Genomic DNA, 16,133 nt, shown 5'->3' on the forward strand with positions numbered 1-16,133 from the left:
ATGTGAAGTTCCGCCCATAAAAATAACATTCGGCTGTTCTGTCGATCAGATCGTGACTTTCATTCATAATTATAATACCGGATTATTACGCTGGTGGAAAATGTATCGGCATGTTTTGTTTAGTTACAGCGCTAGCTTTCAGACGCGTCTTTTCCGATGCGTCTTAAATCCGCTGTTCACAAGTTTTTGATTCTTGTCTCATGTGCAATAAACCGGTCCTGACCGGTTTAGAGACTGCAGCGAATGGTTTATCACACATAATCGAGATAAGAATGTCATTAGGGTATGTTAGCATGTACAAAGTGTAATCGATTTCATGACATGGGAATTTTAGCAAACAGAATCGGACCGACTGTTTGGGATTTTCAATCGGTCTTTCATGACCCCAATCGGTCTAGGACCGGCAAAACCGAAAAAAATATGATCCCTGTCAGATACATTTATGACAAACATGATTAAAGAAGGAAAATTTATTGGATAAAATTATTATTATTTTTATCTGATACACTTTTATTAAGGTTTTTCTAACTAATTGTATAATAACATATATTAAAAACAAAAAATCATGACCTAAAGATAAACTTTTAATATATAAATTACTTCCCTTGATTAGAATATTAATAGGTTGCAAGCCTTGACATTTTAATATTAACACTTTGCAAACATCTCTAAATTGATAACATCAACTCCTTACATTTTAATCAGATAATATAATTAGTGCCGAACAACTCTATTAATGTACAAGCTTATCGACTTATGGTGCGATAATTCCTATTTTACCAATTTACCGAAACCTCCACAGCATTTACTATATAAATCCAATTTACCAAATTTGTCATTTACCGAAACCTCCATAACTCGATTTAAATAATATTTAATTATAATAGTTTCTTGTATCAACGTTTTCTTTCATTGCAGCGGCCAAGATGGTTCGCATGAACGTGCTGGCAGATGCCTTGAATGCCATTTCCACGGCAGAGAAGAGGGGCAAGAGACAAGTTCTCATAAGGCCCTGCTCCAAAGTGATCATCAAATTTTTGACTGTGATGATGAAGCATGGTAAATTATTTTGCATGCATTTTATTTCTTCTGATTTTGGGTGGAAATTTTGCCCTGTTCTTACAAAGAACTTTCTCAATTGACTGTCTGAAATTTACAATTGAAAGTTTCTGAATTAGTCAAACCTAAGCAAATATTTGTGTATAACTGCTAAATTAAATGTTTTTGTTAACAAATGAACAAACAAAGGCAATTTCTAAATTTTTATCAAATTTGTAACTTTTTCTAAAGCAAGTGACCCAGGCCCATTCCCAAAATTATCAGGAAAAAATCTAGGGCACTTGACATTCAATGCCAATATTCACCATATGTCATGTGATGTTAACAAACGTGCTTTAAATTCTGTTTGGCTTTGCCATATGTCAATGTTTGCATACTATTAGTTCAACTTAAGCCCTGCAGTAAAAAGTATTGTTTAAATTAACAAAAGACTACTGTTACCTCGTATATGTTTCAAGCTTGATCTGTAACCCAGGAATATATATGATTTTCCAAAACTTTTAAATGTTGAGAATTAATTTTCCTTTTCTGTTTTTTTTTTTATAGATTTGCGTTCATACTTTTAATGTATGTTTATTGTATATTTATGTTTTGCAGGATATATAGGGGAGTTTGAAATTGTCGACGACCACAGAAATGGGAAAATTGTTGTTAATCTGACAGGAAGAATAAACAAAGTATGTTTTATTATTTTGTATAAATTGTAGTGTAGACTTCTAGCATATATTGTCAAATGATAGGACCAGGGCCAAAAAAAACTTCTTCGCAAGGGGCCTCTTTTTCTTCCCCTTAACCAAAACTAACTTTCCCCTACAGAAATTTCTTGAAAATCATGCATTTTTCTCTAAATCTCCAATCTACCTCGGTATTTTTCATTCCCCAAAGCCATAAAATTCTGTCTTCTCCCCCCCCCCCCCCCCAAAAAAAAAAAGGCTGTGGCCCTTTCCCCAAAGTTGGTGTTTTGGCCCTGAGGACAGTTGTAGGTCCAGGGTTCGCACAGGGCTTGAAAAGTGCTTGAAAACGAGTCCTAGGCTTGAAAAGCCCTTGAATAAAGGTTGGCCTTGAAAAAGTGCTTGAAAAGTGCTTATTTCATGTAAAAAAGCCTTGAACATGTTTATTTCTGCTCAAAATTACATGTATCATCGCTTTAATTATAAACTTAAATCGTTCTTAAGGGAAATATTACGAAAATTTATCATAAATTCCTTCGCGCAAAAAGTTGAGTACGAAATATAAGTTCGTACACTATTGAGTACGAAACGTTATGTGTGCACGTCACAGATTATGTGTACTACGTAAGAGATTCTCCATTGTGATCAATTTTCGCGAGTGAAAACGCAGCGATGGGAAAGTGTCATTTCAAACCAGGGTGGTTAACTGAATATTCCTGGGTACAGAAAACAAATGACATTCAAAAAGCACATTTTCGGCTGTCTGTATGAGGACCGTTGATGTCGGGGGATGGTGTAAAGCGCTTTGAAAAGCCATGAGAAAGGGGAAACCCACAAAGAAAACATGAAATTGAGAAGCAATGTGTTTGTTTGTAATAACTTTAAAAAGTAAATACATACAGTCAGTACACCAGTTTAGAATCGCCCGGCAAAAACATTTATTCTTTTTACCACAATAATTTTATCGGGATTTAGTGTCAATGTGAGAAGATGTTAAAATAAAGGGTAATAATCTATTTTGTATGATAACAGGTTAGGTCAGACGGCATATGCAGTTTTTTGTCATAAATAGCCAATTAAAGTTCAACCTTAGGAAAATTATGAAAAAACCATTCAGCTTACAGAATTAGTATTTCAAATCATTGTCATAGCATTTGTTTTCAATCAGCAAAAAGTTTATTTGAAAATAGTAAAGCCTTCTATATCCATATGCACATTTCAAAACATAACTCATTCAATCAGTTCCGGTTAACTTTTTGCTGCATTTTTCCACCCTGTAAGCTATTTACAAAAGATTTCTTGCTAAAACTTTGTTAATTTATTCCTTTACCTAATGTATACCTTAGACACTTATCATTTTGTTTTTATTGGGGCATTATGGAAAATTAAATACAAATTAATCGGAACTGCTGAATATCCGGAACTGGTTGACAAACTGTATGTGAGACTCATTGAGTTAAGGATGGATAACCGGTATGTAATAACTAGAAATAACATGTATGAGTTATTGTGGAATAAGTTTAATTTGTTTGAGCAAATAAATGATATTTACTTGCTTGAAAATGCGCTTTTTTAAGGAAACTAACGTACGGTTCTCGGCCTTGAAAATGAAAATTTGGCCTTGAAAAGTCCTTAAAAAGTGCTTGAATTTAGGTTTGAGAATTCTGTTTGAACCATGAGGTCCACCATTTAATGTCTTGTAGGTAAGTCATAAAATTGTCACTATAGCCAGGGGTTTTTTTTACTAAGAAAGTGACGCCGATATTCGGCGTCTTCCCCTACCAGAATTTTTCCCCTGAAACTACCATTTCCCCTCCAAAAATATAATTTTTCACCAAAATATAATATTTTACCCTCAAAGAAAAGTGTTTTTAACCAGGTTTTCCGAAGGAAAAAACTGGTTATTAGATAGGCGAATGCGGGCGGGCTGGCTGGCTGGCGAGCGGGCGGAACAAGCTTGTCCGGGCCATAACTTTGTCGTTCATTGTGAGATTTTAAAATCATTTGGCACATTTGTTAACATTTGTGTCGCGCGAAAAAATTACGTCAATATCTCCAAGGTCAAGGTCAAGGTTGTTTGTTCATTTCAAAAGTTCAGTTTGAGTTGTCTCCCTTTATCAGATTTTTTTTCACAATGAAAACCTGGTTTTGTGACAATTTTGTCCCTTGTTTTATTTTGGGAAGTCGACACTTATCCAATTTGTACCATTTACAACGATCTCGCTCTCTCTCTCTCCCGACGAACACTCAAATCTGGGAATCCCAGTGATTCTATATATAGCTCTTAAATTACGTCATGGAAACCGGGCAACTAATCGTATTAATCATGTGACTATTTTACTGGATTCCGGTCTTGCGCGAGTAGGGTGTTTCGTCAATAAATTACCGGAAACAAGTCGAATTTTCATCCGGGTTATGTGAAAGCCAAGATATAAACGTTAAAACAGAAAAAAGTCTCACAATTGGCGTTCATACACGAACAAAATAAAACGTTCGGACTCCGGAAATATTAATTGCGTTGACGCATTTTTTAAGAATGAATCATCAAAAACCGTTGAAACCCAGCAGGATTCGGAGGTACATGTAATCAACATCGATTAATACTGTCGGATTATTGTGAAAGTGAAAGTAGACAATCGGCAGCTGCCGCACTTTTCCCTTCCAATACTGTAGCAGATCTTGATCGTCAACCCATTCATCATAAAATTGAAATCACAATATTGACCTCGTTCCCCGGCCCCAGACTTTGACTTTAATATCATACTTGTTCATGTGTTTAAGAACAAAAAAAAATCAGAGACATGCCTCTTTTTCTAAAAAAAACCCCTGAAGACTGTAGGCGAGTTATAGACATTGAAATGAACAGTTTTTATTTTTTCCCCAAATATGTCTCTTTCGCGCTCGATTTTCCCCTTTTACCCAGCGTCCAGCGCCTTCCCCTTTTTCTAAAAAAAACCCCTGATAGCAAGTGTCATGTTCATATATAAGTTCTTGTTAGTATCGAGTAGTATACAGGGCTGGAACTGAATGTAGTTTGCTCAAACAAGTGTTTTAAGATATACATTGTACAGTCTTGTGATATACAGTCGAACCTGAGAACAGCGGTCAGTCAAAGGAAATGACCAAAGTGACCGTTGTCCACAGGTGACAGTTGAATTCAGATCACAAATTGTTAGATGGTTTGTCAGTTGGTAGAATTGCTACGTCTTTACCCCACCCAGTCGTTTGCATACAGTGTAAAACAATGGCTCATTGCCGTTAACTAAGCATAATAACAGAATTAACTTATGGTGTACATACGCTTAAGCACTCTCTGCACTTGCGTACGTCCAACACAGAGCTCACTTGCTATAACACGCAAACTTTTTCCAGATTCAAATAGTTTCAAACACTTAACTCGCTCCTCTAATGTGAGGAACTTATGTTTACCACTCATTGTTATTCCGTGATTCATTATTCCGATTGCTTTAAAAAATGTTGTGTACGCTAGATAGCTCTTATAAAGAATGATCCGAAAATGTTATTTTTAAATCGATACTCAATGTTGTAAGTACAATGTACTAATTAGCGGTCATTTGATGAGCAATAATTACTTTAATCGTGTCACAAACTCTCACATATTTTCTTTTGAAGATACCCCCACAATTATCCCAGGAAAAGAACCCTTAACTTCTCAACACCTTATTATTTCAGACCTGTTTACTTCTACGGATTCGCCGTAGTTACTACGGATTATCTGGCTAAACTACGCACTACGGATTTGTACTGAAAAACTATGGATCCATCGATCAAAATGGTCAAATTTCAGATTTTAATCGTAATTTCGCTTATTTTCGGTCTTAACGGGTAATTTATCAATCATAATCATGTTGGCGCTTGTGTAGTAAAAAACGTTGAAATTCAAGTCTCCCGGGGAACGAGTGCTGATCGAGCTTGTCGAGTCGTCACCGAACTGACTTGCGTATTTGTTCGCAAATTTAGCCGAATATATACGATTTTACGTTGCTATCCAGTATACACATCTCTCTTTCTATTGCGGACAATACCGACCATAGTCGATGTATGGGGATTGAGCACGCCTGTCTTATCACACGTCCAAGATGGTGGCAAGCAGACGAGAAATTGCGATTAACGGCAAAAATAATAAATACCATTCAAATTAACAACGGATAATATCATATGGTCATTATGGAATAATGTAATGCGTGTGTCAATTAACGCAAGGTACTAAGTTTCAGATTAAAAAAAAAACGCAAACAAATATTTATCAGAAATCTGCACAGTGAATGTGCGTCACGGAAACGAGTGTTGGAAAATTGGAGTTTAGTCTACTCACAAAGTTAGAGCATTTATTATAATAAGATGGGTATCGTTCGAAAATGGAAAGAGACAAACATGATTCGATTTATATGTTAGTGGATCTGTGTAAAATCAGATTCATACGCGCCTGCTTCTGATAATCGTTCATACGATTGTATAGCTGTATCATGTAGATGTAGATATGCATTTTCTGCTTTATTATGTTTGTTACGCTGTACAGTTTAATGAAATAGCATTGAACTGAGGTTGTCAAGTGCAAGATATTGTAAGGTAAACAAATAAAATATATTATTCTAACTCCATTTAATACATCATTAACACAACAAGAACACTAAAGGATGTTTGTCAATATTTGTTTATGTTTTCCCCTTATGATATTTAATTTAAAAAAATACTGAATTAAATTAATAGCTACTCTTAAAGAGCTTATGATCAAATGGTGTATTTAAGAATCTATAGATTATTGCAAGTTGAATATGCATGTGGATGGATATTAACTAAATATTGTCTTCATTTTAAGAAGACATTGTAGCAGCACTTTATAATATAAAATGCTGTCAAACATGCACTTAAAAACAATTTTAATTTTGTTACTTATAATCATATATATAATGCTTAATGTCTACAAATTTCATGGTTTATCGCGCTATTTTTTTCCAATTTCATGGTTTATCGCACTAATTTTCCAAATCCAAATGGCACAGGCTGTAAAACATCAAAGCAAAAAAAAATCACCTAACAGATTTTATTATTAGCAAGTAAATTCATCTAATGCTTTATGTACCGTTAAACTGATATGTGACCCAGTCATGGTGTTTTAATGCTCAAAATGATTGAAAAGTTTAAAACTACTGACAACAGCCCCAAACTACTGAGAGATGCCCTCCATACTACTGAGAAGCAATTGGTAGGGTAAACAGGTGTGTTATTTGTTTACTCGAAGCGGACCGCTTTTATAATATCAAAGACAATTACCGCTATCAGACGCTTTAACCGCAAAATAGACGGACAAATGATGTGCTGTGTTTTTAATTTTCGAGACGAATGGCGCGTGACCGTTGATTTCATGTCAAACAAGAATTTCGTAGTTGAATATAGTGGCCGTTGGCCGTTATGGACAGGTGGCCGTTATTTTCAAGTGTAATATAGTGTTTTTCATCGGGGGGGGGGGGGGGGATTTGAGACTGACCGTTGTCTGCAGGTGGCCGTAAGGTCAGTTTCGACTGTAGATCTTTAAAATATTGTCTTTAGCATGATTGTAGTTGTGTAAGTTAATTGGCAGTATTGCAAATGTCATGTTCATTATATTTCTAATAAACCTCACATAGTACTTCCAAATGTAAGTATGAAACTTGTGTGGTAAAGGATTTCAAACAGATCTGATACTACGTAAAGTAAGTTTATAGAAACCAATGTTGACAGTGAGCAATGTTTGGTTCGCCCAGACTCGCTTACTGTCTATGTGGCATAAGGGAGCTGAATGTCCATCATGACTGGAGGTATATTCCCATTCCACTACATTGGAGAGTAACTAGCTGCTGACTTGCTGGTCAGCAAGGCTGGGCCCTGTATATTCCAGAACCTTCCTAGAGCTGCTCTGTAGCTGAGACTGGGGAGACTAGCCATACAGGGAACAAAACTGTACGCAATCATAAAACTCGCCTCGTGTGGCTGTTCTGAAAACTGTAATAAATCATAGAACTTTTATTTTTGTACTGCCTTTATAGCGAACACAACTGTTCTCAATCATACAATTCAAGTGTCTGTTTTGTCTCATAGCTTGCTAAAGTATCCAATGGCTTCATATATCTGAAAAATTTTACTAGACAAGAAGAAACGTTTCGTATGATGAGCACCACTTTTGTGTTTATCAGGGGTATATATCCTGGAGTCAGTGGTGTGATTTATTGGCATATTTCTGCATATCGTGTTGTCCAAAGGGGTCATTACTGAGTCCTTTAAATTCATTAAAAAATATATTAGGAAAGGGGTTACGGTAGTTCCACCGATCCCTCTGGCTTATTTCATAATCGGCCTGAAATATCCAGGGTCCACAAAACCTCTCCGGATATTACAGTGTTAGATTCTGCTACACGATTGTTTAAACAAGTGATGTCATAAGCTGTTGTTAACAAATCTTCCAATTACAATCCATCTTTCAAAATGTGTTTGGTGTTGATTCTTTGCAAATTTCGCCCTTGTGAATCAGAATGATTATTAAAAGAACAAAAGAATTTCACAAAATCTCAGGGATTGACAAAAAAGTGAACAACAAATTTAAAACAGGAATGATTAGAAACAATAGTGGATATAAATCAGAAAGCAGTATAAACACTTTCTGAATGGGTACGGAAGATAGACTGTCTTGGTAAGGAAAGGTGTATTCCATGTGAAAAAATCTTGAATTACAGATCCCTTGGTAAGGTGTTGTTAGTTGAACACTAACAAAGTTGACATTTTTCAAAGTTTGAGACATTGAGCTCAAACAAAAGATTGCTGTCATCATTCTTAGAGATTGGAGCACATATTGTTTTTTATCACAATACGGTTTACTTTGCCTAATATATGTGAAGTTGAAACGGTCAACATAAATAAATATTGACGTTGTTATGAAGTTTGAGAAGGGTTTTAACTCTTAAATATCTGTCATTGTGTTGCACACGATTTGCGTAGTCCAAAATCAGTTTAAAAAAAATTCCTCCACTCTGACTTCATCTCAATCACACCCCTGTGGAGTACAGACATATGAAATTTGAATGTTGCTTGCCCAAAAAGTGTTTAAAGATGTAGCTTTTACTTTATATAGTACAGTCTTGTAGTATAGATCCATTAAATAGTGGTGTGTTCAGCACTATTGTAGTTGTGCCATTGAATTGTCACTATTAGAAGTGTAATGTTTATTCTAGTTGTTATAAGCATCATGTAGTCGTTCCAAATCTGAAACTTGTGTGGTAAAGGTTTTTAAACTGATCTAATACCACATAAATTAAGTTTATAGAAACCAATGTTGACAGTGAGCAATGTTTGGTTCGCCCAGACTCGCTTACTGTCTATGTGGCATAAGGGAGCTGAATGTCCATCATGACTGGAGGTATATTCCCATTCCACTACATTGGAGAGTAACTAGCTGCTGACTTGCTGGTCAGCAAGGCTGGGCCCTGTATATTCCAGAACCTTCCTAGAGCTGCTCTGTAGCTGAGACTGGGGAGACTAGCCATACAGGGAACAACACTGTACTCTTATAAATTCCACACCATTTCTAGGGTTTCATAGTAAAAATGAAAATTTGTTTTATGCCAATAATACCAGTCCAAGCTATGCAGTCTTTGCGAAACTCCAAAAGCCCTCGAATAACAGCCTTTGAAACTACATACAGGGGATATTGGGGAAAAAATAGGATACTGGCTCTTAGGCCAAGAAGAAAAATAGTTGTGTTTCAGGTCACCTCCTGAAAAATAGTAGGGTCGGTAGGTAGGAAAAACTTATTATTATTTAAAATTCTTTTTATTTTTCATAAAGGTCATTGACTACATTTAAATTGATCCTCGCTGTTCGTCAGAAATAAAATGATTGTTTTTGTTTATCTCTAAATTACGTGTTGCTACAAATTAGTTGACAGGAGCAGGCCAATCCCGAAGGAAGGCTCATTGTAAGCTCGACTGTCCAACAGACAAAAAAAAAATCACCTTTTCTTCAGCAGCAAACCCACGAACTTCCAGTTTCGATCGCTTCGACTGTGCTGGGTGGTATCTGTGCCATACATTCTTTAAAGTCATGGAGTTTGAATAAGAATTCAAAGACTTTGTTCCGGCATGATGAAAACATTTGTTCAAATTGACGGACAAAATGGACGACGCCATGTTTACAATCAAACGGAACGCCGGATATCGATTTTGCGGGAAAAACAGGCTGGTCCCCCGATTGCACAATGTGTATAATATGGGAGGCGGAAAACGACAACGGGCGAGGCATGGTATGGTATTGCGCAAGGGGGGGGGGGGTAAGAGGGTTTGGGTTAGGGTTTGGGTTAGTGTTAGGGGTCGGGTTAGGGTTTGGGTTATCCTAAACCCAACCCTAACCCTAACCCGACCCCTAACCCTTACCCTAACCCTTTTTTGGGGTTATCACCCCTGACCATGCCTCGCCCGTTGTAGTTTTCCGCCTCCCGTATAATATAAAGCGTTCGCGGCGACGGGATGTTATTTTGCAGGTCACAATACAATAATTCTGGTAATCGCCGAATTCGACCGGACGGAGATGGAAAAAAATCGCCGAACTCGGAACTCGACAGGGAAAAAGTAACAAAAAAGGCAAATATTGGATAATAAGTTTTTGTGTCGGCCCCAAAAAGAAAGGGTCGGTCGGGTGACTGGAAACACAACTATTTTTCTTTTTGGCCTTATGACTTGTAAGAAAGTCTGGTGCGAACTTGTACTTTACTGGCCTGTAAATTTGGATATGTTAGCTAGTAATTGTTGCAAGAGTACCAGACCCTGTGGCCAGTGATGGTTATTCTGACTTATGTTAAGAAGTAATTTTGCTGACCCATGTTGTAATGGTTTTCTATTGGTTTCAGTGTGGTGTCATCAGCCCAAGGTTTGATGTGCCCATTAGTGACATGGAGAAATGGACTAACAACCTTTTGCCCTCAAGACAGTTTGGGTATGTTTGCATGGCTTGTTCTTTATTGTGAACATATGCACATTGAGGCTTAGTTTGAAACTAGCCTTTAAATATACACTTAACCCTTACGCAGACGTTTAACTGTTTGTAATATATTGAATATGTAAGTAAAAACATTTGAAAATCTTTTTATGTCCCCCACTATAGTAGTGGGGGACATATTGTTTTTGCCCTGTCTGTTGGTCTGTTGGTTCGTTTGCTCCAACTTTAACATTTGCAATAACTTTTGCAATATTGAAGATAGCAACTTGATATTTGGCATGCATATGTATCTCATGGAGCTGCACATTTTGAGTGGTGAAAGGTCAATGTCATCTTTCAAGGTCAAAGGTCAAATATATGGGTCAAAATCGCTCATTTAATGTACACCTTTGCAATATTTCAATATTCAAGATAGCAACTTGATATTTGGCATGCATGTGTATCTCATGGAGCTGCACATTTTGAGTGGTGAAAGGTCAAGGTCATCCTTCAAGGTCAGAGGTCAAATATATGTGGCCGAAATCGCTCATTTTATGAGTACTTTTGCAATATTGAAGATAGCAACTTGATATTTGGCATGCACGTGTATCTCATGGAGCTGCACATTTTGAGTGGTGAAAGGTCAAGGTAATCCTTCAAGGTCAAATATATGGGTCAAAATTGCTCATGTAATGTCACTTCTGCTATATTGAAGTTAGCAATTTTATATTTGACATGCATGTGTATCTCATGGAGCTGCACATTTTGAGTGCTGAAGGGTCAAGGTCATCCTTCAAGGTCAAACGTCATATACTGGGACATAGGGTTTCATAAACACATCTTGTTTTTTGTGGCAATTTATTAGCTCATCTATTTTTTGAAAAAAAATTATGAGCAATTGTCATCACCTTGGCGTCAGCGTTGGCGTCCGGTTAAGTTTTGCGTTTAGGTCCACTTTTCTCAGAAAGTATCAATGCTATTGCATTCAAACTTGATACACTTACTTACTATCATAAGGGGACTGGGCAGGCAAAGTATGATAACTCTGGCGTGCATTTTGACAGAATTATGTGCCCTTTTTATACTTAGAAAATTGAAAATATTGGTTAAGTTTTGTGTTTAGGTCCATATTATTCCTTAAGTATCAAAGCTATTGCTTTCATACTTGCAACACTTACTAACTATCATAAGGGGACTGTGCAGGCAAAGTTATGTAACTCTGACTGGCATTTTGACAGAATTATGTGCCCTTTTTATACTTAAAAAATTGAAAATTTGGTTAAGTTTTTTGTTTAGGTCCACTTTATTCCTACAGTATCAAAGCTATTGTTTTCATACTTGCAACACTTATTAACTATCATAAGGGGACTGTGCAGGCAAAGTTATGTAACTCTGACTGGCATTTGGACAGAATTATGGGCCCTTTATACTTAGAAAATTGAAAATTAGGTTTTGTGTTTTGGTCCACTTTACCCCTAAAGTATCATAGATATTGCTTTCATACTTGGAACACTCGCAAAATATCATAAGGGTACAGTAAAAGGACAAGTTGCATAACTCTGGTTGTCATTTTTACGGAATTATGGCCCTTTTTTGACTTAGTAACTTTGAATATATGGTTAAATTTTGTGTTTCGATCCACTTTACTTCTAAAGTATCAAGGCTATTGCTTTCAAACTTCAAATACTTTCATGCTATCATGAGGCTACTGTACCTGACAATTTGAATTTTACCTTGACCTTTGAATGACCTTGACTCTCAAGGTCAAATTATAACTTCTTTATTTATGATTAGATTTGATTGATACTTTGACAAAACTACTCTTACCTGACATACCACAATAGACTCCACCCAAACCATCTCAAATGACCACCACACCCTCACACTATACCCCCCCCCCCCCCAAAAAAAAAAAATATTTTTTTTTTGAAATGGTTAAAAAACACAAATATTTATTTTTATTATTTTATTTTTGAAATATCGTCCAACCATCGCAACACTATACACCCCTCTTCACTCCACCCCTCCCTCCTTTGTGATTGAAATTATTGAGAGTCCCTTCACCTTTAAAAAGAAAATAGATGAGCGGTCTGCACCCGCAAGGCGGTGCTCTTGTTTTTCAATGATATAATGCTGTTTTATGTTGCAAATATAATGACTTGATAATGTTGATGCTCCAGTTTATTTTGTTGATAAATTGCTGTTGCTTGTTTACAAATACTTATTTTGTTTGTAGGTTCCTCGTTCTGACCACATCAAGCGGTATCATGGATAACGAAGAAGCAAGACGAAAACATCTTGGAGGAAAAATCCTTGGCTTCTTTTTCTAGTAGTGTACATAAACTGTGGAATAAAGTTGCCAGAAAGAAAGGAGATTTGTTTACAATTTAGCCCATAAGTCTTTGATTAAAAACTAATAAGAAAGTTGTCACTTTATACCAAACAATTTTCAATTTCTACAAGGAGTTTCACAGAGGCAGACTCTCAAAATCTGTGTACTTATTTAAAAATACATACAGTTGTGAAATAAATATACAATATCCTATACATAAATGAAAAAGTTAATTAAAGCAACGATTAGGAACCTTTACACAATTTGAGGTTAATGTTCGCTAACAGATGATTAAGTCAATTGTGGACTGACTGTGACCGACCATTATAGCTCAGTTGGTACTTGTTAGATAGGTAAATATAATTAATTAAGTTTCACGCTGGATTTGTGCCCCTTTCTTTGTAAAATGTATCAAAAATTAACCTGACACCAACCTGCTGAAATTTATTTAAAATTGGTTTACTGAATAGATTAAATACCAAATAGTGTAAATAAAAAAAACAATCGATATATATGAGCAGTGCGCTGTAGAAAGGGGTTTTAATATATGTGCGTAGTGTCATCCCAGATTAGCCTGTGCAGTACGCACATACTAATCAGGGACAACACTTTCGGCTTCTATGACATTTTTCGTTTAAATGAAGTCTCTTAGCAAAAATCCAATTTAGGCGGAAAGTGTCGTCCCTGATGAGCCCGTGCCGACTACACAAGCTAATCTGGGTCGACACTACTCACATGCATTAAACACTCCAGCACGGCCAATATGTAAGAACATGTCAGGAGAATCTGCATAATGTCTGCAATACAGCACTGTACGACAGAAAGTTTTATTTTAACATGTTCATCTTCATATTGGTGTGTTCCTGGGAATTCCATCTCAATCTGTACCATAACTTATCCAACTTGTGAATTCATCCCTTAATATTAGGCCTGTAGGCCTTAATATAGGTGTAAAAATATCAGCCATTTGTTAAAAAGGCTGTTGATGTGCCACTAAAAAAACATGGTGATCTTGAGAAGAAAGAAATAAGTGGGTCTTTGGCTGTAAAACTATTTGATGGTAATAATTAATAAATTAAATCAATTGTTATCAAATCAAACCATGTGACAAAGATACACACGAGACAATGGCTAAACTGTTATTTTACCCATTTGTGTCTTAAACCTCTAAGTGTGACGTTTACCTTTAATTTTGCAATAGTGTTTCTTCACACAACTCGCTGTAATATGGTTTACATTTTTTAGCAAAGTAATTTTAAAATTATTTCTATATAGCCCTGAACAGATGAAAGAGCACAATTTTTACTATTTTTGTCCATTTAATGTCGTCACATGTGAGTTGACCTGCAGTTTTTGCTTGTGAGAAAACTTCATGATTAATTTGTGCCAATTTTATTATACCCCCACTAAACGAACTTTAGGGGGGTATATAGGAGTGAGCTTGTCTGTCGGTCGGTCCATGTCAAATCTATAATTCAAGTAGTTTTCATCAGAGCTTCACCAAACTTGGTCAGAAGAAGAGGTTGTATCAAATTGATGTCTAGGCCAAGTTCGAACATGGGTCATGGCAGGTCAAAACTAGGTCACCGGATCACATGGTGCGTTTTAAACATCGAGCATGGTGTCCGATCTCTAACTCAAGTAGTTTTCATCTGATCTTCAGCAAACTTGGTCAGAAGTTGTATCTAGATGATGTCTTGGTCAAGTTCGAATATGGGTCATGCCGGGTCTAAAACTAGGTCACTGAGTACGTTTTACAGTCAGCATGGTGTCTGCTCTCTAATTCAAGTAGTTTTCATCCGATCTTCACCACACTTGGTCAGAAGTTGTATCTAGATGAGGGTAGGTCAAGTTCGAACATGGGCCATGCAGGGTAAAAAACTAGGTCACCGGGTCACTTAGTGCATTTTAAACATTGAGCATGGAGTCCCCTGTTTTTTGTGAAGACAACATGCAAAATATTCTGTGTCAATGCGGCATGTGGGGGTATTCGTCACGTCTGTGACAAAGCTCTAGTTTGAGTATGGATTTTAATATTGCAAAGCTATGGCTGAGACATGAATGTCTGCTCAATGTTAACAATTGTTTGCCCAGGGACATTTAAGGTTGACCTTGCAATGGCAACCTTGTTCTTATACATCCTCTCGTAAAAGTTGTAATGGAGTTTATCAATTTATGGCGGAGACAGACATTTTCAGCCCAACATACGCAGACAGACATCCTTTTGCTGGCATGAAAAAAGTTGTGAAAATTATCTTAAAACAAGAGTGCCAAACTGTCACAAGATAGGCCCGTTTGAAGGTTTTGGACAACTTGATAACTTTACCATTTGAGTGGCAAAATGATTTATTTTGTTTGACTCAGCATGACCCATATTTGAACTTTACCTAGATATCATCTAGACAACTTCAGACCAAATTTGGTGAAGATCGAATGAAAACTACTTCACTTAGAGAGCGGACACTTTGCCAAATGCTTGAAATGCACTAAGTGACCTAGGTATGACCCATATTTGAACTTGACCTAGATATCATTTAGACACAACTTTTGACCAAATTTGGTGAAGATGGGATGAAAACTACTTCAAATAGAGAGCGGACACCATGCTAAATCCTTGAAATGCTCTAAGTGACCCTGTGACCTAGATTTTGACCCGGCATGACCCATATTCAATCTTGACCTAGATATTGTCTAGATAGACTTCTGACCAAGTTTTGTTAAGATCGGATTAAAACAATTTGAATTAGAGAGCCGACACTGCTGTGGACGCCGCCCCCTCGCCAAGAGTAATCTTATATGTCCCGTTTTGAAAAATAAGTGATTATTCAGTTTTAATCATGTTTTATATGTGAACTCTTTCTTTAACTTAACTTTTGTAACTCTGCAATAATTTAAACATCCTGTACATTCTAATGCTTTTTATGAAAGAAACTTTAGGGTGGACTAGTCTGGTTTATCTTTGTCCATTCAATACAGAATAGACTGCACGAACACAATGCTGTGCCATTCCACAGTCACATGGTATGAATAATGAGCGCTGATTGAAGGTATAAACATATACATGTTGAAAAAATATTGATTACTGGAAAAAAAAAACTGTGCTACAA

General features: G+C 36.5%; 1 protein-coding gene and 2 non-coding genes across 3 annotated transcripts; all 3 read left to right on the forward strand.

Annotated features, from left to right (window-relative positions):
* The first annotated feature begins 887 nt into the window (after positions 1–887).
* Positions 888–13,064, forward strand: LOC127865946 (40S ribosomal protein S15Aa). Its single transcript, XM_052406109.1, has 4 exons — positions 888–1,059; positions 1,657–1,736; positions 10,627–10,712; positions 12,931–13,064. The coding sequence occupies exons 1-4, from the start codon at positions 927–929 to the stop codon at positions 13,022–13,024; spliced, it is 393 nt and encodes a 130-aa protein (XP_052262069.1). The 5' UTR covers positions 888–926; the 3' UTR covers positions 13,025–13,064.
* LOC127870530 (small nucleolar RNA SNORA73 family) lies at positions 7,460–7,689 on the forward strand. The gene has a single exon (XR_008044877.1). It is a non-coding gene; the product is annotated as a small nucleolar RNA SNORA73 family (small nucleolar RNA).
* On the forward strand, positions 9,052–9,281 carry LOC127870532 (small nucleolar RNA SNORA73 family). The gene has a single exon (XR_008044878.1). It is a non-coding gene; the product is annotated as a small nucleolar RNA SNORA73 family (small nucleolar RNA).
* Positions 13,065–16,133: the final 3,069 nt, after the last annotated feature.

This window comes from Dreissena polymorpha, chromosome 2 (genome assembly GCF_020536995.1).
Source record: "Dreissena polymorpha isolate Duluth1 chromosome 2, UMN_Dpol_1.0, whole genome shotgun sequence".
NCBI classification, from domain to species: Eukaryota; Metazoa; Mollusca; class Bivalvia; order Myida; family Dreissenidae; genus Dreissena; species Dreissena polymorpha.